General features: G+C 42.9%; 1 protein-coding gene and 1 long non-coding RNA gene across 5 annotated transcripts in view; one reads left to right on the forward strand and one right to left on the reverse strand.

Annotated features, from left to right (window-relative positions):
* The window catches only part of KANK1 (KN motif and ankyrin repeat domains 1), a 190,460-nt gene that overhangs the window by 114,870 nt on the left and 53,241 nt on the right, over positions 1–22,349 (forward strand). For 2 of the 4 annotated variants that reach the window (XM_036330932.1, XM_036330933.1), the window contains one exon: positions 11,335–11,453. In XM_036330932.1, coding sequence (XP_036186825.1) covers positions 11,417–11,453 — 37 coding nt within the window. In that variant the 5' untranslated portion in view covers positions 11,335–11,416. Of the gene's footprint in view, positions 1–11,334; positions 11,454–17,316; positions 17,433–20,746; positions 20,865–22,349 lie in introns of those variants that run through there. The other 2 variants (XM_036330941.1, XM_036330937.1) reach the window with 2 other exon arrangements.
* Positions 16,855–20,662, reverse strand: LOC118667490. The gene is made up of 3 exons (XR_004971286.1): positions 20,255–20,662; positions 18,801–18,942; positions 16,855–17,588 (listed from the first exon to the last, which is right to left on the reverse strand). It is a non-coding gene; the product is annotated as an uncharacterized LOC118667490 (long non-coding RNA).

The raw sequence follows: 22,349 nt of genomic DNA on the forward strand, positions 1-22,349 counted from the left end.
CTGTCTTCAGCATCTTCCAAAGGGCAGGGCAACCCCTTCCGTAAGAAAGACACTGGCCTAGGCCCAGGAGGAGGCCAGCGTTTCTTTGTGCTTCTCACCGAAAACTAGGTGTCTGAATAAGAGCGAGGAGCTTCCACTGTAACAGCGGAAGATGGCCTGCCGCCACGGTTTTCAGACCAGCTGAGGACTTGGGAACACACCGACCTCTGGCCCACCTGCAGTTTCTGGCCCCGCGCTCCAGGGTGGGGCCCAAGCATGTGCATTTCTAACACGTTCCCAGGTGGTGCCGACACTACCGGTCCAGGGCCACACTTTGAGAAACAGCGACCGCGAGGGAATAGGATTCCTGTCAGGCAAAGTGTTTTTCAGACTCTGATTGTGTGTGAAAAATGTAAATGTCAACTCCATGCCAGACTCACCGAATCAGAACCTCTGTGAGAGTCTTGGGATGCTGTGTGGTCAGATCTGGGGAAGCATGATTGCTGTTGGGACGGTAGAATTCATTTGCTGCTCTAAACCATAGTCTCCATCTATTGCATGCTTTGCCCCTATGAACCCCTCAGCCCCTGAAGTCTATCTTCCTGGCTTCATCCTCATTTTAGAATGAATTTTAAGCTATTGTTATGAAACATAATTTTTTAAAAAAAAATTCCAGGTGCCTAATTATTGTGCAAAATTGCTATTAAGAATGCCTGCCTTCTGAGAACTAACTTAAAAAAATGGTATTTATTGATTTTAGAGAGGGGGTGGGGAAGAAGAGGGAGGGAGGGAGAATGAGAGGAAGGGTGAGAATATGGCAGGGAGGAGGGAAGAATGGAAGAATGAATGTGCATTCTAGCAAGTTCCAGGTGATGCTGATGTTGTTGGTTTAGGGAGCACACTTTGCAAAGCACTGGAATAGACCAGTGACTCTCAAGCAAAGTGCAGTAGAATCTCCTGGGGGAGCTTTAAAAAATACTTCTGTCTGAGTCCCACCCCAGAGAGTGATTTAATTGGCCTGCGGTGGGGTCTGGGCTGTAATTCAGTGATAGGCCAAGGTAGTGAGCCACTGCTGTGGGCCCTCAGGACGGAAGGTAACCGGTTAGGAAGCATGAGGCCTGATGAGGCAAATAGGGCTAAGCCGATGCCTCTGAAACATCCCTGTGTCTACATATCGCCTGGGCATCTCCTTAGGCTGAAGATTCTGACTCAGTAGGTCTAGAGTGGGACCCAGGATTCTGCTTTTTAAACAAGTCAGCACCAAGTAGATCAGTGATGGCAAACCTATGACACACATGCCAGAGGTGACACGCGAACTCATTTTTTTGGTTGATTTTTCTTTGTTAAATGGCACTTAAACACATAAAATAAATATCAAAAATATAAATCTTTGTTTTACTATGGTTGCAAAGACCAAAAAATTTCTATATATGACATGGCATCAGAGTTAAATTACGGTTTTCAAAATGCTGACACGCTGAGCTCAAAAGGTTCGCCATCACTGAACTAGATGCTGCTGTCGGCCTAGGTACCACACTTTGCATAGCAAGGGGCTTAGAAGGTGCCTAGCAACAGTTTTTATGTTAGTTTTTTAAAGTGCAGAACAAATAAGAACAATGTCAATGAGATGTCAGACACCTTAAACTGGAAATAATAGTTTTCCATTAGTGAACATTTACCTTCCTTTGGTGGCTATAAGTTTTTGTTTTTGCTTCTCCCTATCCCCTTTACCTATAGTTTCAAACAAATGCTTGTGGATTAATTTAGTGTGATACACATATACTAACCCCCCTCCGCCGCCCCCCCTCCCCCCCGCGCCCCTTTATCTAGATCTCACTATTCACTCTGAGTTTGGGATCTTGCCTTCCAGCTACCTCATCGCCTGAGACCCAGCCAGTTCTGTGTTAACACCCAGGGGCCAAAGGTTCCGTAATCCCCAAGGCCCTCAGTTCAGGAGCTGGTGGCACCTGGCTCTGTGCTGGCCGATTGCACACTTGGGGAGTCAGCCTTCTTGGGACCTGGCTTCAGCCCATGTTTCTGGCTTCAGCCCAACCTTTCTGTCCTGGGTTAGGGGGGGAGCTTTTCCTCTGGCAGGTTCCACCCTCTGGCACTTTCCTAGGGAGCTGGAGTTGAGACATTGCCTTCAGAGCCTTTCCAAGGGGGAAGGGAAGTGGGGCAAGGGAGAGGCAGGATCTCCGGGGAAGCAGGGAGGGATTGAAGTCCCAGCTGCTGAGTAGGCTCCCCAGCCTGTTGCATTTCCCAGCAGAAGGGTCAGGTGGTTGATGGCAATTGAAATTGGTGTGACCCACCCCAGGGGTCCTCCCTTCCAATGCTGACCAAGGGGACAAGGCTCTCCCTCCTGGGTGTGGCCTCATCGGTCAAGTTGTCATCATACTGCTATTCATGTCCCCAGGGGGGATGGGACTCTGGCAGGAAATAGGGTTTTTAGTCATTTCCTCTTTCTAAATGAAATCTTTGTGGCAGATGCCAATGCCCCCACCCCAGCCCGCGCCCTGAAATTGGCCCGCCTAGCAAGGGTAGACGGGACATGCAACAGCACGACTTTTGCGGAGTCATGAAAGCAGTGTGCTTGTCCCAGGAGGGAAGCCCTTGACAGTAAAAAATAAAAGCACAGAATGTTCTGAGTCTTCTCTTTGAAAAAGGGGAAAGCTTAAGTGCGATTTATTACAACTAAAGGAAAACGCCGTTCAGGATTTGCTTGAACAACTTGTATGACGCGTGAGGGGCCACTTGCACTTTAGTGCAGCTGGGACACAATGGAAACAGCTTCTGCCCTCTTCATTCTCTGGTCTCAGCTTTTCCCATAACCTAACCGTTTGCAGGTGCAGTGCATTTGCTGTATTAATAACACTGTTTAACATTTGGGAACTTCTGCTGGGCAGCACATACCTCCTGGGCTGGGCACTTGCCCCCTTTTAATTTTCCATTAAATAACTAGGAACTTAGAAGGTATGGGGAAACACAAGAACATCTAGGAAGTTTCTGTTTAGGAATGGTTGGGCCTTTCTGCTGTAAATAGTGGAAAATAAAAATTTTAAAGCTCTTCAGCCCCGACCTATCTCTCCGTAAAGATGGCAAGAAGCCTAAGCAAAACATTGAGAAATAAGGCCATTTATCTTATGTTACTCATTGGCTTTGAAACCCTTCCTGACTTTACTTTGCACCTAGAATAAAACCCCTTCTCCTTCTTGTGGCCAATGGGCCTCACAAATATCATAATGGCGCCTCTGCTCACCTCTCCTCTCAGCCCCAGGTGCTCTTTTCGTCTCTTAATAAACTCAGTTGCTCAAATGCATAGAGCTTTATCCTGCCCCAGAGCTTCCAGGCCATTCTTTCATAGAAAAAAAAAAGAAAGAGAGAGACTTTAATTTTGATGAAGACCATCTGCTCCATTTTTACTTTTATCCATCTTCCTTTCAGTGTTATGTCTCTAGAAGTCTTTTCCAAGAATTTGGAGATTTCTGTTTTCTTCTGAAAGCTTTATATATCTTTTGTTTTTCATTCAAGACTATGATTTCTTTGGACTTAATTTTTGTGTAAGGTGAAAGGATAAGATCAAGTTTCATTATTTTGCCTTTACATGGCCAATTGCTGCAGCGCCATTTTTTAATAGAAAGACTTTCCTTCTATTGAGTTGTCTTATATGCCATTGGAGAAAATCAGTGGAAGCGTTGTTTCTGAGCTCCGTTCTGTTCCTGGACTATTCTCATCTCCCACATCCTGCAGCTCACTTCTAGGCATCTCTCAGGCCTCATCTTCGGTGTTATTTCCCTAGAGAAGCCTTTAAAGACCACCCATCCCATTCATCTGCAGATCCTCCACTTCAGTCCCAAGGAGTTTGGCCTCCATTATTCTCATTCAACCCTGTTTCCCCCGCCTCGTGGTATTTAGCATGATTTGCTAATAATTTACTGGTGTGTCTGTGTGTAATTCCTGTCTATAAGCCCCAAGGCGCTGGAACTGAGACTATTTTGTTTAGCACTATAGTGCCCAGCAGGGTCCCTGCTACATGCTAAGTGCCCAGTCAATACCTTTGCAATAAGTTAGTGGGGAAAAAACTAAGGCTTCTTGGAGGATATTTTCTAATCCACTGGGTACCATTTCATAAAATCAAAGGACATTCCTGGCTCTAGGTGCCTTATGACTTCATTCCCCGCCCCCCCCCCCCCCCAATTAACCAATTAATATTTACAGGCAGTGGTTTTGAGAACCTTTGGCCTACATCAGAGTCACCTGGAGGACTTACTGAACCGCAGACTGCTGGGCCCACCCCCAGAGTTCATGATTCGGTAGGTCTGGGCTGATGTGAGAATTTGCATTTTTAACAAGTTTCCAGAAGACCTTACCAATGCTGCTGGTCGGGGGACCACACTTTGAGAACCCCGGTTTGAAGGTTATGATCTCTTTTATCTACTGATAGTCCCAGGCACCCTTGGACTTGTCATTAATAGTATTAATTAATTTAAGAGTAATCACAGAGAATATACAAGAATCCAACCCTAGAGGAATGAAAGGGAAAATGTCCATGATAGCAGTAAATAATATTAATAACTGCATATTTTAAATAATTTAAATAGGAAATGAACAAAAGCCTTCAAACTACCCTGAACTAATTCTCTTACATCTGTGTCTGTTACGTTTTGGTTCTTTAATATTTGAATAGGCAAAGGCACTGATGTTTTAACTCACAAAGTTCTACCAGGGATGCTTACTAAGTAAGAGCAAGACTTCACTAATATGGACAAATTTATAAAACCAAGAATGAGGTTTCTGCTGTGCCTGTTTTTAAACTATTTATAGATGAATCAAACTAAGTCAACAAAGACTATTTTATGTGCTTACACTGAACTGAGTCATAAAATTACTTTCCTCTAAAGCAGGGGTGGGGGACTTTATTCTGCCAAGGGCCATTTGGATATTTATAACATCATTTGTGGACCATACAAAATTATCAACTTAAAAATTAACCTACTGTATTTGGTCAAACATTTAATTAACTCACCCCTAATTCCTTGGCAGGGCCAGACCAAATGATTTTGTGGGCTGTATACGGCCTGTGGGCCAGACGTTCCCCACCCCTACTCTAAAGTCAACAAGAAATGGGAAGGTGGCACCCTGGCCCCTGCAACCCAGATACGTGCCCTTGACTAGGAATGGAACCTTTGATCTTTTGGTGCCTGGGCCGACACTCTAACACTAGTCAGGGCAATAATTCTAATTTTCATTTGTCTGTTCTTCTCCAGTCTATCCCCTATTTCTTTTGAGAAAAGCAGTCCGTGTTCAGCCTCGCTTGTTATGATCTGATAAACTTTCATCACAGAAAATTTCCTGGAAAGAAAATCTGCCAGCATCAGTTCTTTTTAAGTGTTCAGGAAGCTATGTGGATCCCAGCAACCCACCTGGAGCAGAGCCAGTGCATGGCTCGGAAAGTATTTGCAGGCTCTGAGATGGTTTTAACCCGTTCGTTAACAGCATTGCCCTTAGGCACACTCTTGGGGAGATACTAATGTGCTTCCATGGTGTCGAGTGCATGTGGACACACTCCTGCCCACTCTTGTGCACTGGGAGGCAGAGCTTAACATAGGAAATCTTTTCAAATAAGGCAAAAAAGATAAGTAAGGAATTGGCTTTTCATACAGCTAATCTGTGAAGTGCACTGTGACCTAAATTATCTTTGGGCCCAAAGCACAGATCTTTGGTGAGATTATTTTGGGAAAGGAATGAGGTGGGTGTCTGCTCTGTTCATTGCTATATCCTCAGTGCCAAAAACAGTATCCGGCACATCATAGGCACTCATTTGTTAAATGAATGAACTTATTTACTCTTCCTTCTTCATATTTTGTCTTTATTTTAAATTGTTCCTGTGGTTTAAGTACTTCCTTCAGCCTCTTAAATATGTTACTCAAAGGAATAAGTTTTAAAATAAAACCAAACAAACATAGCATAAAATTTCTCTCATGGGTAAAACCCAACCATTTTCCTACATTATCAATGCAAACAAGTATCCAGGTAAAATTTTAATTTAGATCTGGATTGATAATTGTGATTTCCCTTTACCTATACCCCACCCATACCAAGAAAACAATCTGCTGTATTTGAGGAAACCACATGGGATTGGGTCATAATTAGGCAGTTTGGCTGCAAAATAACCAAGAGCTGGTTAATATTACTCACCACAATTCTTCTAGTAGGAGCCAATATTCAAAATCAACAGAAGGTAACCTGATGATGAGCTGTGGCCAGAGTTTGCTCACAAAACATACTTTTAAATAAATTACCTTTAATTAAATTCTTGACAGACATATGTGGACATTCATAGACGGTATATTATGCATTAGATAGGCGTTTGAATGTCTTTGAAAGTCTGGCTTCTTTAAAGAAATAAATGAACTTTGCATTTTTTTAAATTAGGGTAAAAGTGTGTGTGTGTGAGAGAGAGAGAGAGAGAGAGAGAGAGAGAGAGATTTTCGGTTTGTTTTTTTGTAGCACCTACTTCCTTCAAATTTCTCTCTAGCGCCCCGTCTCCTGACATCATCTTCCTCTCTGGCAGTTCACTTTATTTACAGCTGAGCCCTCGTGGACGTGGACAGTGCTCTAGCCACTGTACTTCTCCTTGCCATGCACTTTCTCTTCTTCTGCCTTTGCATGTGCTGTTCCTTCTGCCTAGAATGACCTTCCATCTTTCACAACCTGAAAAACACTCAATTATCCTTTATGACTTAGGCCTAGTGGTCTCTGGTGAATACATTTTTTGGCCACTCTCATTCTTTTTGGGCAAAGTAAGACCATACTATGTCTTGGAATCAAATGGTGTACACAGCTGTTCTAGGCTTTCTCCTTTCATTGTGTCTCTGTCTGCTTCACAGTGCTAGTGTCTGAACTTCTGGGAATGGCTCAGCACTTTAGTTTTTCTCATATCTCAGAAAAAATGGCTGGTGCACATTCTGGAATGTTATAGGTCTTTAAAACATGTTAAGGTAATTAAAATATACAGTCAAGCAATATATGGAAAAGAAATAGCCTCAGGTGGTAACAGTGGCTACATTAGGATTGTGAGGTAATAAATTATTATTTTTTGTATGTTCTATCCTTTCCAGATTTTAGGTAAAACTATATTGCTTCCTTAATTTCATTAAGTGAAGAAAAAATACTATGACATATAAAGGAGATTCTTTCGCATCAAAATTGTTTCTCCTGTCATATTTGTCCTTTTGAGCATCAAGGTTCTTATTCTAATTATATTGCCATAATTCTATCCATTTTCTTTTCATTTATTTTAGAGAGAGAGGAAGGGAGAGGAGAGCGAAACATCGATTTGTTGTTCCACTTATTTATGCATTCGTTGGTTGCCTCTTATAAGTGCCCTTGCTGGGGATTGAACCGGTAATCTTGGCATACGGGGATGATGCTTTAACCAACTGAGCTACCCAGCCAGGTCTAATTCTATCCATTTTTGAAAGTACTATGATTCCACTGGGAGCCTCCCGCCTGTCCTCAGTGGTGGACAAAATTTTCAGTTGAAAAAGTACTTAATTTTTTGAAAGAGTCAAATGACATTCATAGCAGAATCTAAGGAACAAGGTCGATACTCAAGCTGACTAAAGGTGGAGTCTAGAAGGAAGTGTGATGGTTAAGTGCTGAGACATTTCCTGTGTGCCATATAAGTACCTCTTTAAGTTCTTAAACATGTAATCCCAAGGAATAAAATTGGAAATTCAGTCACTTTAAAAACAATTACATAAATTTTGAAACATAACTTTCTATCTAAAAAAGATTTGAGCAAAGCATCCTTGCAATAGGCATATACATCCATCAGGTGACTACCTTGAAGAGGACCTCACTCACCTATGTGTCTAAGTTCTTACTTGTTAAAGCAATAGTGTCCTCACTCTAAATCTCATACTCACAGGGGCTGGAGCATGAGCTCTAGGGCTCACTTAGCCCCAAATGTAGCTCTCTCACTTACTAGCTGTGTGACCTCGGCAAGTTCTAAACCTCCCTATGCCTCAGTTTCCTATCTATAAAATGGGAAAAGAGAACCCTAATACTTCATAGGGTTGTTTTGAGGTTTAAATAAGTGCCTTAAAAAGTGCCTTGAATGTAACATAATTGCACCAATTCTCAGATGCACAAATTTCACATTGTAACACTTCTGAAATGAGGCTGTGTCTTATAATTAATGTAATTTTTAAAAAAGCATTTTGTCATCATGTAATCACCAGTAACTTTTTTTTTTTACCTTAAATAATGGTGCACCTTAAAGTGGATTATGTTTTAGATTCCAATAACTAATAGCAGCAAGAGCACAATATATACTGGCTGTCGTCAACAGTGGTGACAGTGTTGTCACCGTCATCATTACCGTGGTTCTAACCGAGACATGGCATTTGATTGGTTGGCAGTGCTAGCCTGGAGTACATAGCAAACCGCAGTTTCATCTATTTGTTTTTATTGATGTGTTCTTAGAAATGATCTAGTGAGCTGATTTATTTTCTGAGCTGATTTTTATATTTATTATATTAAGCTAATAATGGAAAGTATTTAGGGGTTAATTCGTATAATCTCTGCATTATTCTCTGCACTGTACTTGGGGAGCCACTAACATGTTCTTCAATGCAGATCAGTCTCTTGAAATAAATAGAGAAGACAAATTCTTTATTTTCTCTATTGATGTATTTTCCTAAATCCTTTCAAAGAAGTGCTCTTTCTTAGTGAGCAGAACTAAGCCACCATTGTACCACTTAAGATTTACTGGTTTGAATCTTCTCTGAGGGAGAAAAGAAGCCGTTTATTGATCTGTAACAGAGAGCGGATCCTGGCCAAAGCTTTTCTGGCTTATACAATACACCGACCTAAGAATCAGAGTCCTCCCAGTTTGAGGCCACCTGTCAGGCATGAGCAGTACCTGAGGAAAATCGATACACAATATAAAACTTGTTTTTGCACAAACACTGCCAGGGTCCACGCCCAGTGGCAGGCGTGTCTTGTTATTTTACCACTGATATGCTTGTAGTTCCTAATTTTAAGCTCCCCCTCATTTTGATTTTATTGTTCAGTTGTGGGGGGGGGGGGGAGCGGGGGGGGGGACTCATTTGAATCTGAGATAAAGATCTTCTGCCAGGTGAAAGGGGTCCAATAATGTGAGCGAACTGTGGACCACCGTTTATGAAGCTCGATTAGGAAGATCCTGGGCACATCTCCATCCACATACCTTGACACATACTTCATGCATCCATAACCCCTGCAGCTTGTTCCTTCTTGCCTTCTGCTCGCCCTCAAGAGTTTAAATGGTGGTATTTACAAGCCACCATGAAGCAAGAGCACAAACACACCAGGCTCCACAGGGGCCAGGAAAGAGGGATTTCACTTAGGTTTTTGTTGTTGGCTTTTTAAACGTATAATTCGTTGAATAATTCCAGAAGCTGGGTTTCTTTTCTTTGCCCCCTTATCTCCCCACTCCCCTTCCTTCGGTCCGCCCAGTCCCCATTTGTCTATTTTCTTTCTTTCCTGCTTTTTTTTTTTACAAAGGCACATTTGTCAGATATGTATGGCTATTCCTGTTCTTAAAGATGATGCTCACTCTACCCTTAAAGCCTGCTCTGATTCAGCTGGCTCTGCTTGTGCACAGAGGTTATTGCTCTCCAAGTTCAATGCCCTGGGCCTGATCCAGTGCCCCTTTCCAGCAGAATGTCGGGTGATTGCCACAGAGTCAGAGAGCTTGCAGCTCCTCTCCCCTCCTGGTGTGCTGCCAGGCGGACACTGGGGGCCGGCGAGGACCTGGAGGCCTCCGGTGGAAGGTCCGGCTTTGGGTCTGGAGCTGAGCCGTAGTCATTGTAGCTGGAAAAGCCGTGCAGGGGCACTCCTGTCGGCAGCAGCCGTTCGTTAGCGTTTGCACTGAGCTGCTTTCACAGTAGTTAGCTCTGAACTGTACAGATCCATCCAACAGTGAGGGAAATTTCACAAGCTAAGTGATCAGCCATTTCCTCTTCCTTCCTTTTTTATTTACATATTTCTGACCTCTTAGAATCTCCATGACTGGAGTCTGATAGCTGCTTTTTGCATAGCATTTTTAAAGCAAATAAAAACAAAGTTGACAGGAAGTATCTACTGCTTCTTTTTAATAATTATTATTATTACAAACGTAGTAAAGGAGCTAACATTGTAATCGCACCGCATCCTGGGGCAGTGAACATTTTGGTGTATTTACTTCTAATTGTTTTAAATAAATGTCCTAAATGTGTACATACTGTACTGGTACATGTTTTTAATGAAATTATGTTTGTGATAGGATAGTTTTAAAATCAATGTCCTTTGAGTGTTTTTCAGTATGATTAAAAACTTGTAAACGATTTCAATGGCTGCATTAGATTTCAGTGTATATGGATATGTTGTTATTTTAACATTCTATTGTTGGGAGTCATATGGTAGATTTTTAAATTGACACTTCAGTTCTGAACTTGGAATTTGTTAAGCTCAATTTCTTTTGATTTTGTGGGCCTAGGGTTAGAACAGTAGACTAGTTCTGTCTGTATAATGGTTTGCTTTGCAAAGGTTGGAGTAATGCTTTCTTCTATTCTTGTTCTTTCCCCCATTTCTTTTAAATTCTGTGATTGTAACATAAGTAACGTTACGGTAATCTCAGTTAACTGTTACTAGAGAATCAATGTAAAATAAATACCAGTATGTTGCTCAACATGAACCCTAATATTTCAAAACTGCCATTTGGAAAATAAAAAACTGCCATATGAAATTTATCCAACAGGACAATGGGAAATATTGAAGATTTTTTGTTTTTAAGAGGGGGATTAACTAGTTTACATTTGTGTTTTAGGTGAAAGACTTGAGATATCTCAAAAAATTGCCGTGAAGTTCATCTTTTTTAAGAAATGTGACCATGTGGTGTAACAACTGCTTTCAAGTTGAACTTGAGTAAATGAAACTGCTGAGCCAACATTTCGAAAGGAGGATAAGCTTAAAAACCAAAAGTTTGTGAAGTGCTACAGAATGATGCACATTAGGAGGTCATTTGCATTTGGAGACCACCTTCCTAAAAAGTCTCGTTTCTGGATAGCCAGTCTTGTTTCCCATCAGAGTATTAACTGGAGACCTGCTTTCAGTGCCTGTCTGCCCGGGCACCTGTCTGCGTGTTACTACTCCCTTAGCATTCGGTAATGGCGGGTCCAGGGCCGCCACCCCCTTGAGCCATGGGCTCTCTGCCCCCTTTCAGACTTGCTCTCTCCCCTAGCAGTCACCCTTGTAAACGGAAATCTAAGATTTAGTGTTGTACATACTTTTAAATGATCCTTTTTGATGGGGCTCTCTTTATTGTTTCAGGTTGAATGCATTTGGGAACTTGGTGCATAAATTTGCATGACTCCTCACTCCTTTCTAGACCTGTCGTTGGACTCAAGCCAGCATGGCTCACACCACAAAGGTTAACGGCTGTGCCTCAGGTAACTGTGTTCTGGAGTGTGTGTGTGTGTGTGTGTGTGTGTGTATGTGTATCTGTGTTCGAACCAGTTTCTAATTTCTCTTTCACTAAATGGGTAGATAACAGCAAGTTGCCAAATAACTAGAATTTCAAAGCGATTTTCTATCCATTAAAATTGGGGGAGGCATTGTTTTGATTTTTAATCTCTTAGAGAATTTGCTTTTATCTTTAAAGTCTTTATGTACAGAAATCAGTGAGGTAAATTATTACCTAAGTCAATTCTATTGAAGTGTTGAAAGATAAATGTAAAACCCTGAATGCTGATGCATGTGTAATGTATACTCCCCTGGTACTTCTTTATGAGGGATTGAAGGATAGGAGAGGAAATGAGTTTGGATGCTTAAAACCAGTCCCTAGTATCTACTCCTGAGCAGTTGTGTTTGATGTTGCTGCACAAAGGGAAAGGGAGGGGGCAAGAGAAGGGTATGCTCTCCAAAGTGACTTTGCCAGGGGAATATGCAGCAAGCCATGTTCTGAATCATAAAGATTCACATTCTACTTCTCACCGTGGTTACAGTGGAGACCTATATAGTTTGCATATCCCAATATTGCTTATATAAAATTTTGAGTAAATTTATAGAACAAATGCAGTATGTAAACTGTAAAACGAAGAGGGGTCCTTTTACAGGTAACAGCAGAAAGAAGAGACCTGAAGTGGGCACATCCAGCCCACGTATGTGACTTTTTTCCCCCCAAAGCAATCATTATTTTATTGTAGTCGGCAGACAATATTACATTAGTTTCAGGTGTACAACTTAGTGATTCAATGTTTATACATCTTACGATGTGCTCACCACACTGTCTAGTAACCATCTGACGCTGTGCAAATTTGTCACTGTTATTGACTATTTCCCCTTCAGCTTTTTCACCCATCTCTCCACCCCACACTGCTCCCACCCGTCTGGCAACCATCAGTTTCTTCCTTATTTGTATAAGTCTGTTTCTTGTCTTGATTTTTTTAAAGATTCCACATATAAGTGAAATCATGCTGTGTTTTTCTTTCTTTGACTTCTTTCACTTAGCATAATACCCTCTGGGTCCATCTATGTGGTTGCAAGTAGGGGAAGGGTTTCATTCCTTTTTATTGATGCGTAATATTTCATTGTCTATATGTGCCGTATCTTCATTACCCATTCATCTATTGACAGACACCTCAGTTGCTTCCATATCTTGGCTATTGTAAATAATGTTGCAGTGAACATAGGGGAGTGTGTATCTTTTCAAATTAGTGTTTTCCCTTTTTTTGTAAATCCCCGAAAGTGGAATTGCTGGGTCACATGATAGTTCTGTTTTAGTTTTGGAGAATCTCCATGATGTTTTCCACAGTGGCTGCTCCAATTTCTGGTCCCTCCAGCAGTACACCTCTCGCCAGCACTTGTTACTTATTGACTTTTTGGCCTGAGGTGGAATCTCATTGTGATTTTCATTTTCATTTCCCTGACGATTAGTGATGTTGAGCATCTTTCCTATGTCTGTTGGCCATCTGTATGTCCTCTTCGGAGAACTGTCTCTTCAGGTTCTCGGCCCATTTTTTGATAGGATTGCTTATTTTTTCATTATTGAGTTGTGTGAGTTCCTTACACGTTTTTGGATATCAACCTCTTACCGGCTATATCATTTGCGAATATATCCTCCCGTTCTGTAGGTTGTCTTCTTGTTTTGTTGATTTCCTTTGCTGTGCAGAAGCTTCTTAGATGAAGTCCCATTTGTTTATTTTTGCTTTTGTTTACCTTGCTCGTGGAGACATACCCAAAAATATGTTACTAAGACTGATATCAAATAGTTTACTGCCTATGTTTTCTTCTGGGAGTTTTGTGGGTTTAGGTCTTACAGTTAAGTCCTTAGTCTATTTTGAGTTTTATGTTTGTATGCGCCTACATATGTGACTTTTTATTCCAGCAATCCGAGCTGGAAGTATCCGCTCTGGCAAGAATGCTTAGTTTGCTGAAAACCAAACCCAAATAAAGTCAGTTGTTTATTTTGCCCATTCTTTTGCTTGTCCTTTCTACTGCCCAACTTCTTGGGACTTCTCTAAATTTTGCTCAGGACTGCTGTCAGCAATAAATATGAATGACAGTATCTAACATGTAATGAACACTACAGTGACCAAGATGCTTTGCCTGCATTATATACTTAATCCTCGTAGGAACGCTGTGTAATTACATTGTTCTCATCATCGCCAGCACTATCATCCCTATGTGGTAGCTCAGGGAAGCTCAGTAAGTTACCTAAGTGAAGTGAGAAAAGTCAGGATTATTACTGGTTTCTCTAGTGAAATATTTGATAAGGAAGGAGACTGAAACATGTGGAATTTCTTTTTTTTTTTTTTTTCCTTTTAATGTAGGGCTGGTGGGGGAGTGTAGCTCTGGGGCGATGGCTTCTCTGAGGAATCCAGAGCTCTGGGAATGGGGGTGGGGGGTGGGTGGGGTGGTAGAGGGTGGAGGGTGGGGGTCCATTGTGAAATTTCTTGAGAGTTGTAGGCAGGTTTCAATCTAGCGATGCTGTTATCTTCCTTCCCTTCCTTCCCTGCCCTCACTTCCATTCCCACGCTCAGAGGAAGGTGGGGCTTGGAGTTCGGGGAGGGGAGGAGAGGGGAGGGGGGATTCCAACCTCCACCCTCTGGAGTCTCTGACAATATCTGTCTTCAAGGGTTTAGACATCTACTCCATTTGTCCCTAATTCATTGTCCAACTTGACTTCTCCTGAGATTTCTGTTTTCTCTTGTTCCCGAAATCTGACGATCCAGCTATAACCTTTCCTCTTCCCCTGTATCCTGCCTATGGGCCTGGGCACTGAGTTTGAATGCGAAGGAAAGCTCTCTAATGCGGCTTCTGGGCTTCAGGGTATGGATTGTTCATGTACACAGGTATCTGGACCAGGCAAGGGAAGGCTTTTGTTTATTCTCGTCACCATGACCTCAGCAAGCCTGTAAGCAAATCTGATTAGAGGCTCAGTCGTACATAATTACTTTAACCACACTTACAGCTATCAAAATATATATACATTGTATCTGAATATACATGGCAGCACATATACATATATATGATGCTCAGTATAGAACATTTAAAAATATAGATGTATAGCATTGTCTAAAAAAATAAAGCAGGAATTACTAGTAGTAATTTCATATAGTCTTTAAATTTTATATACAGGGTGTCCCCCAAAAAATGTATATACAGTGTATACTTTAACAGCTAATAGCTCAATTTTGAAAATGAAATATATTTTAATAAACACTGCCTTTATAATTATTCTAAGTTTGTGTATACATTTTTTTGGGAACACCCTATATTTCACATAGCTAAGATTGTGCTTATAAAAATAATTTTACCTTTTCCTTTCCCATTTTGTATTATAAAACAAATACCCACTGTTGTTGGTTGTTTTTTCAGGCAAATTCAAACAATGCAAAAGTGTATGCTCGTTATAAATATACTATTTTGAAATGAAATTAACATGAAATTTACAGGCCTCAGATTAAGATGGGATGAAGAGGGCTTTATGGCAGCTAGTGAAGGCCGGTTACTAATCTTTCCCCTGAGAAAAAGATAAATTATTTGGGTAGTTTAGTAGGAGTTTTAAATGTGGAGTAATTGGTATGATTTTTATTTTTATTTTCCAAAGATACAGTGTAATATTAAATATGTACTTCCCCTAGATGTGTTATGCTCAAAAGGGGTCCTCCCACACCTCCCCCCAACCCCCACTCCTGAAAAATCACTGCTTTGGGCTCCATAGAACTTGAGAAGAAATCCCATGAGAAGTTGGGGTCAGGGCACTGGCAAAAGAAACACTGTTCATGGTTTTAAGAATAAAACAAAAAAAAGTAGAGCAGCTGAAAAAAACACCACCTGGCCACACCGTGCCCTCGGCTGCAAAGCCATCTGACGACTGATCACCCCACGTTCAGGTCCCAGCTTAGAGTTGCAATTGGGTAAGGGACGAGTCACAAGTCCTTTTATATCCTGACTTCCCCAGTGTGTCCTTCAGGTAGATTGGATAAAAGGTGCTGATTTGAAAGTAAGAGCAGTTAGTTAATACTGTAATTTGTAAAATTTATTAGGATCCATTTCCGACATGCAAAATGGGTAGAGGTTAGTTACATAGCAAGCACCCATGCCCATACCACCTCGCTTAAATCAGTATGGATAATATCACTCAGCACCTACCGCGTGCTAGGCATTGTTCTGTGCACTGGGGACACAGCAATGAGCAAAACAGGCAGAAAGAATCTTATCTTCGAGGGGAAGTTGAGGTTTTCTGTGGACAGAGCCTGTAAAAGTATTTTGCTTACCTGAAATTCAAATTTAACTGCGTGTCCTCTGTTTATTTGCTGAGCCTGGAAACCTGACCTGTTGCGTCTTTTTCCTTCCTGCCCACCCTGTCACTGTCAGTGTGACCTCCTTTTCACCAGATCCTTCATCGGACTTCTGATGACTGACGCAGTTTTGTTTTTATTAATTTTAAACATTGTATTACGGTATCACTAAGAGTACCCTAAAGGCATTTTTTAAAAAATGTATTCTTATTAATTTCAGAAAGGAAGGGAGAGGGGGAGAGAGAGAGAGAGAGAGAGAGAGAGAGAGAGAGAGAGAGAGAGAGAAACATCAATGATGAGAGTGAATCATTGATGGGCTGCCTCCTGCATGCCCCCTACCAGGGATCGGGCCTGCATCCCGGGCATGTGCCCTTGGCCGGAATCGAACCCAGGACCCTTCAGTTGGCAGGCCTACGCTCTATCCACTGAGCCAAACCAGCTAGGGCCCTAATGTCATTTTTTAATGTGATGAGAATGAGCATCATAATGTATTATGACTGTTCTCTTATAGCTAATTAGGAAGTACATGGGGGAGGGGGGGTCTTTGGTTAGGAAAATTGCTGTATTTCTGCAGATTTTTCAGATGGGGACAGTCCACTTTTCCCCGAGTTTCTGAATCATGTTGTAAACTGGAGGCACTGATTGATACCTCTCTAAACACTAATTAATGTTGTGAAATGTTAATTAAGAGTTTAGAATCTCTGCAGAAGCCAAATAATAAGTAGCTTATTTGTCAGATGAAGATAATAATACCCGTCCTGCCTTCTTCACAGGATTGTTGTGAGAGAAAAAAAAATGAAACAATAGCCATAAAAAACATTTTTTTAAGATGCAAGGTGCAGGTCCGATGTCAGAGGACATCACTGCCCCCCTGCTGCCTCTGCCGTGCGCTCCTGATCTAATAAACACCCGGGCGGGTGCCATGTGCCAGGGTTGCTGTGGCACTGGGGCAGGAACTGTGCTGCTGTCCTGAGTCCAGCAGTTACAGGAAACAAGTAGAGGAGCGCTATGGAGTGGTTTTTCTGCCTGCCGTCACCATCTTTTATTTTTGCGAATACTTGCCTTTACTAGTTTACTTGCCGTTTTGCCCTCTTTTGCTGTTTCTCTTTCACAGCCTAAATATATACATTTCCCCCCAGAGACAGATAACATTATTTACTTATTCAAGTCTTTATTGAATTGCATGAAAATGCGGCTGTCATTTTAAATTAATAGAATACATTTCATACGTGAGCCTGTCAGTTACTCGGCTCCAGGCTCTGTCTCCACGCTGATCTTCAAGGAGGTACAAAGGCCACTGGTACCCCCGGTCACTCAGAGCCAGAGGCTCCTGGCAGCGCAGGTGGAGCGCCTGCAGCCCACTCTCGGTTGTGTAAATATTTTTTCTGGGCAGGAGTATTTCTCAAACAGAACTCTGAGCCCACTGCGGTGACCCTGACAGCAGGAACTGCCTGCTGTTTGTCAAGTGCAAGACCAGTTTGCACTGACTGGTCTGGCTGGAACCACCCTGGTGTTTTCTGAGGCCACCTGTGGAGAGAGTCTCCGGCCACAGCAGAGGTGGTGTGTTCTCCGTGGCGAGTCCCCGGCGTGTCGTCCGCCTCGGCGCTGGTTCAGAGGCAGAGGGTGAGCTGATTAGAAACCGGGGCTGCTTCGGCTTGTGGGTAGCTGGCATGACCTTCCGGGGTCTCCTGGTTCCATGTGCAAAAGGATCCAATGTGTGTTGCTACTTGTGCTTTGCATTCTCCCATCGGCAGTGTGTTCAGTGGCGTATCGGGAGCGCTGAGAGGGTGGAACAAAAACCTGTGAGAGCTAGAGGAGGGAGGGGGTCTTTTAGATTCTACCTGTCCAATCTCCCTGCCCGACTTTTAGGTGACAAAACATGACTTGTCCAGCTCACACAGTTAATGGCTAAGCCAGACGTTCAATATGGAGAGTCTCTTTTCTTTGCTTACGGCATTCCATTGACATTAAAATCAGAAGTGTGGTGTCCGTGAAGTTCTGATTAAACAGCTCCAGGGGGAAGTATGTAATTTCAGAAAATGTATAAAACCCAGAAGTAGCATGGTTAAGAATAAAATGTCCTTTCTGATAGGGGTTATGTTACTAAGTTATTTTCTCTTAGTGTGAATTATTTTAGAGAGGGAAATTAAAATATATCCAATATCTTATATGCATTTAATAATTGAATTTAGTTAGATTGTGCATTTCAACTTTAAAAGAAACTGTTCGTTGTTCGTTTATTGAAAGCTAATTTCACATTGAAGTTTATCAATGGGATAATTCATTTTCTCACAGTGATGGTGGATGAGAAGACAGTTACATTTTTTAAGTAAAAAGCCGTTATCCTTGAATCTCCTAGCGGTGGAAATGCTGAGACTACCTACAAACAGGAGACCTGGGTTTCGGTGCCCTGCCTGTCTGGTTAAACAAAACCCCAGGATGCATGCAGCCCCTTCAGAGGTTCTCAAGAGTCCCTGCCTGCTCGGGGCTTGCCTGTTTACAGGGCTTGAGTTTTCATCAAGCCATAGGCCAGCTTCACCTAATACGCTTTCTTGCTCCAAACCTTGAGCGGGTCGTAATGGGTTAAGCGTCTGATTTCAGGCAGGTGATTATCTCTCCAGCCAGGCGGAGGCAGGTACTTCCAGCGAGTGTAGGAAGTATAGGAAGGGTAGGGTGCCGGGCAAAGATACCCTCTGGTTGGAGACGTCTTCCTAGATGCTTGGTGGGTGCCAACAAGAAAGAAAAAAACCCCAAATGAAAACCCCACAGGGAGGTCCACTGTGTTGAGGACTTGAGCTGCTGCTGTCACTCTAAGCTTGCATCATGGGGCAAAGGATTAGAACAGCCCTTCCTCCAAGGACGTGGGTGTCCTGTGCCTGCTCACCCACAGACTTCCCATCGTGAGTATTGGCGTTGGCTTCTGACTGTGCACTTCCCCTCTTTCTTGAAGGACTTGGGTGAGCCAGCTCAGCCCCTCAGAGTGTAACTCACCAGCTTCCTTTCCCAGGGTTTGCGTTCTTCCTGTGAGCTGGATAATTCCAGCTCATCTCCTCTGTGTCGTTTCTGAGAAAGGTTTGTATGGGCTCAGGGAATGAGTGACCGAAGCTCTCGGTTTCTGCTCAGGGGTCCTTTTCTATTTAAAAAAAAAAAAAAAAAAAAAAAAGCTGTTTGTTTTGATCTGGCACGAAAAATACTAGCAGAGTTCCCAAATTCAGAGGAGTAGTGAATTCTTGCTCTTTTCTGGCAACAGATTTTAATTAAAATTGCATTGAGGAGACTTCTCTAATAAAAACCTCAAGGAAGACCCAGCCAGGAAATCAGATTTGATAAGAGCCATTCCAACACGTCTCGAAATTCTAATTAAAAATAAATTGGTGTTTCCCTTTTTCCTCTCCTGGCTTCTCTGCGGGATGTTTTCGGAGTGAGCTGTAACTGGCTTACTCATTTCCATATGCTTTAGGACTATGCTCGTGTTTTAGAGGCAAAGCCTGGTTCTGCTTTGGGGTTGTAGTTCCCTGTGAAGCCTGAAAATGAGAAGTTTTTAAACTGTGCGGCCCATTTGTATGTATAACCTTCGTGATCTCACAGCTTAAAAATAATAAGCATGCTGCTATTTTGAGGATTTGGAAAAAAAAAAAAATTGTGACTAGATTTCTAATCCTAGCAGTTCTGGGAGCAAGCCATGGCTGAAAATTCAGGTTAAACAATAGTGTATAATATTCAGAAGGCCTTTCTAACCAACAGGTAGAAAAGCAGAACTGTTGACAGGTGGGGGAGCTGGGCCGAGGGACAGGTTGTTGGAGTCATGGGGTTTGTTCTTATCCTGAAAGTTAAACCTTTGCATTACTCCTGCTCCGTCATGTTTGTGACAAGCCCCGTTTGAGTGGTCCGTGACATTTCCCCCAGCTGGACCAAAGGTTGTGGCCGTGGTTGCAATTTGACATGTGAATCCTTACTTTGTTAAGGAGCTGGTACTAGAGTAATAGTTCATGGAAGTCATTAGCTATTAATAGTCACAAGTACTGAGATTATTTTAGGTTCTTTTTCACAATTTTAGTTACTTGGAAAAGTTTTCTCTTGAAGGGGGTCTTTTATATTTTGGACGAGATTTCTGTTAGGTAGCATCAAGAGACAGTCATGCGATTCTCTAAATTTAGCCTCACAGTGTTTGGTTTAGTTGATAAATCCCATCAGCTTTGCAGATTAGTTTGGGAAAACATTGATTCAGCTTGTCCTGCCTGGTTTTCCCATCCCTGCCCATGTTCTGGTGTCCTTTCCTCTGGCATCCATTGCCCATCAGGCTAAGGCACTAGGAGTGTTTCTCTCCGGAAGGCACATTTAAGAGTCTCTTGGAAGAAGAAAGGGAGAATATTCCCAGACTAGAAATATAAAAAGGGGAGACAGATGTGACAGTTCTAATAATCCATAATCCAGCTGATTCATACCTTTAAAACCTTAGTCCGTGTGCATCAGCGCTGGCGTTTTTATAACTAACACCCAACATAGTTCACTCTCTCTCTCTCTGCTCTCAGTATCCCCCTCATCTCATTCCACATACCCTCCAAGGTACAGCAATTTTATTTCCTTTCCCCCGGCATTTCAGATCCAGTGGCTGGGATGCTTTATTCAGATCAGGAGCACACCAGGGACATGTTTTTGAGGCAGCCCATTTGGCATGGTCCCCTCTGACCGTGAGGACAAAGAGGGGTTTGTCTTCTCTGGCCTGGCAGAGGAGGCAGAAGACCTGCCGGCTCCATGCAGCATGAACCCTCACCAGGACTCCGCCCCTTCCAGGGGTGAATCAGCTCGATGAGACACTGGTTTTTATAGCACTCGGGGTGGAGACCTGGAAGTCTGTAGGCTGGGAGGGGAGGAGGGAATGGTTTGCATGTCAGACCAATGCAGCGGCAGCCTACAGGAAAACATTGCAAAACACCCAAGTCCTATGCCACCAGATTTTTCCATTAGCACCACGCTTTCCACGTCTGCCTCAGGAACAGCTGTTTGGCCGTGTGAGGGGAAGCGGTCACATCACAAGCTCTGCCAGCCTGTCCCGTAAGGAATCCCAGACCCTGAGCACTGCCTTCTGCACTCTCCTGCGTCACACACACACACACACACACACTCACTGTGTGATCTCTGAGGAAGGGTGCGCAGACGTTCTTTGGGCACTAGAAAGCTGCTGGAACTTACGCCGCCTCTGGATACTGCTTTTAAGTGAAGAAACCCAAGACCAGAACATCTTCAGAAAGGTAGAGGGGACCCCGAGCCGGGGCTTTTCCTCTGGGGTGTTATTCTTTGGTGGTCTGTCTTCTGGACACTTGGATGATGAAAAAGTAAACTTTCCAAATAGTGGTGCATTTAAATCGGGGTGTCATTTGGGGACTCCCAGAAGGAATAACTCAGAACTCGGGAGAAATACTTCAGTTCAGCCAGTTCATTCATTCCGCAGCTGGCTTTTAAGTGACTGCACATACATGTGTGTGGCAGTAAAGGCAGCTGTTTCCCTGTTGTGGAACGCTCCAGTCCTCAGGGCCTGCGAAAGTTGGTCTGTCTTTGCCTCATTCTCTCTGCTTTGTGATTTTGTTTTGCTAAGGGTGGCTGGCAAGATTAAGGATCATTCAGCTTTCTATACTTTTGTTATTTTTCTTTCTCTCCAACCATTTTATCTTTCACTCACTTTAATCTCTGTTCCCTTCTCTTAACTCTGAGCTGTTGGTTTTGGCCTTATTTTGATAGAATCCAGGGTCTATTTCTGTCTCTCCAGTCCTCGTGCGTGCAGAAATCATGGTGAGCCTTCCAAGCTTCCACGGCTCCAAGTAGCAAGACACCAGGTCTGCCCAAAGAGCTATGAAAGAGGTGCGGTCCCCTGCACCCTCCCAGCTGCCATTCCCCAGGCCCACTCTGTCCTGTTCCCCTCTCAGTGGCTTTGCTCAGAGCACTGTTCTCTTCCTCTGGACGTCTTTCCCTTACCTATTAGCATAAGCCCTTCTTCTCCTTCACGACCTGCTTCTTCTCTTAACCTTTTCCAACAGGTGTTCTCAGATACTCCCAATGGAAAGTCACCCTTCCTCTTCCTTATTCCCAGGGAGCTTTGCACTCTATTAAGTAGTTGTCCCCACTTGCTTTTAGGTAAGAGTTATGGTTGTGTACCTCACGAATATGTAGGCTTCAAGGTCTTGTGAGGCAAGTTTCCGTGTCATCTTCATCTTGGTGTGCCCATCGTGGCTTGCTTAGTGCTGAGCATAGAGTCACCATGCTCAGTGTTCGGCAGGTATTTGCAGCACACCGGCTTTGTGCTGGCATAATGCTGGGCATCTAATACAGAGCAAAACGCAGGACAGTGCCTACTTACCAATCTGGGGTTGAGCCCTGCCAGTTGCCAGTCTTATATTGTTATGGCCTTTGCAGTTTTCTCCTCGCCTGAATGAATAGGCGGCTCTCACTTTGTCACACACACGTGCTTGCTTTCTTCTTCCTCTGACTAAGTGGAGGTCTTGGTATCTGCCTTCTTCCCATCACGTACTCTAGGGAGGCTTA

The sequence above is a fragment of the Myotis myotis genome, unplaced genomic scaffold (assembly GCF_014108235.1).
Source record: "Myotis myotis isolate mMyoMyo1 unplaced genomic scaffold, mMyoMyo1.p scaffold_m19_p_12, whole genome shotgun sequence".
In the NCBI taxonomy this organism is placed as follows: Eukaryota; Metazoa; Chordata; class Mammalia; order Chiroptera; family Vespertilionidae; genus Myotis; species Myotis myotis.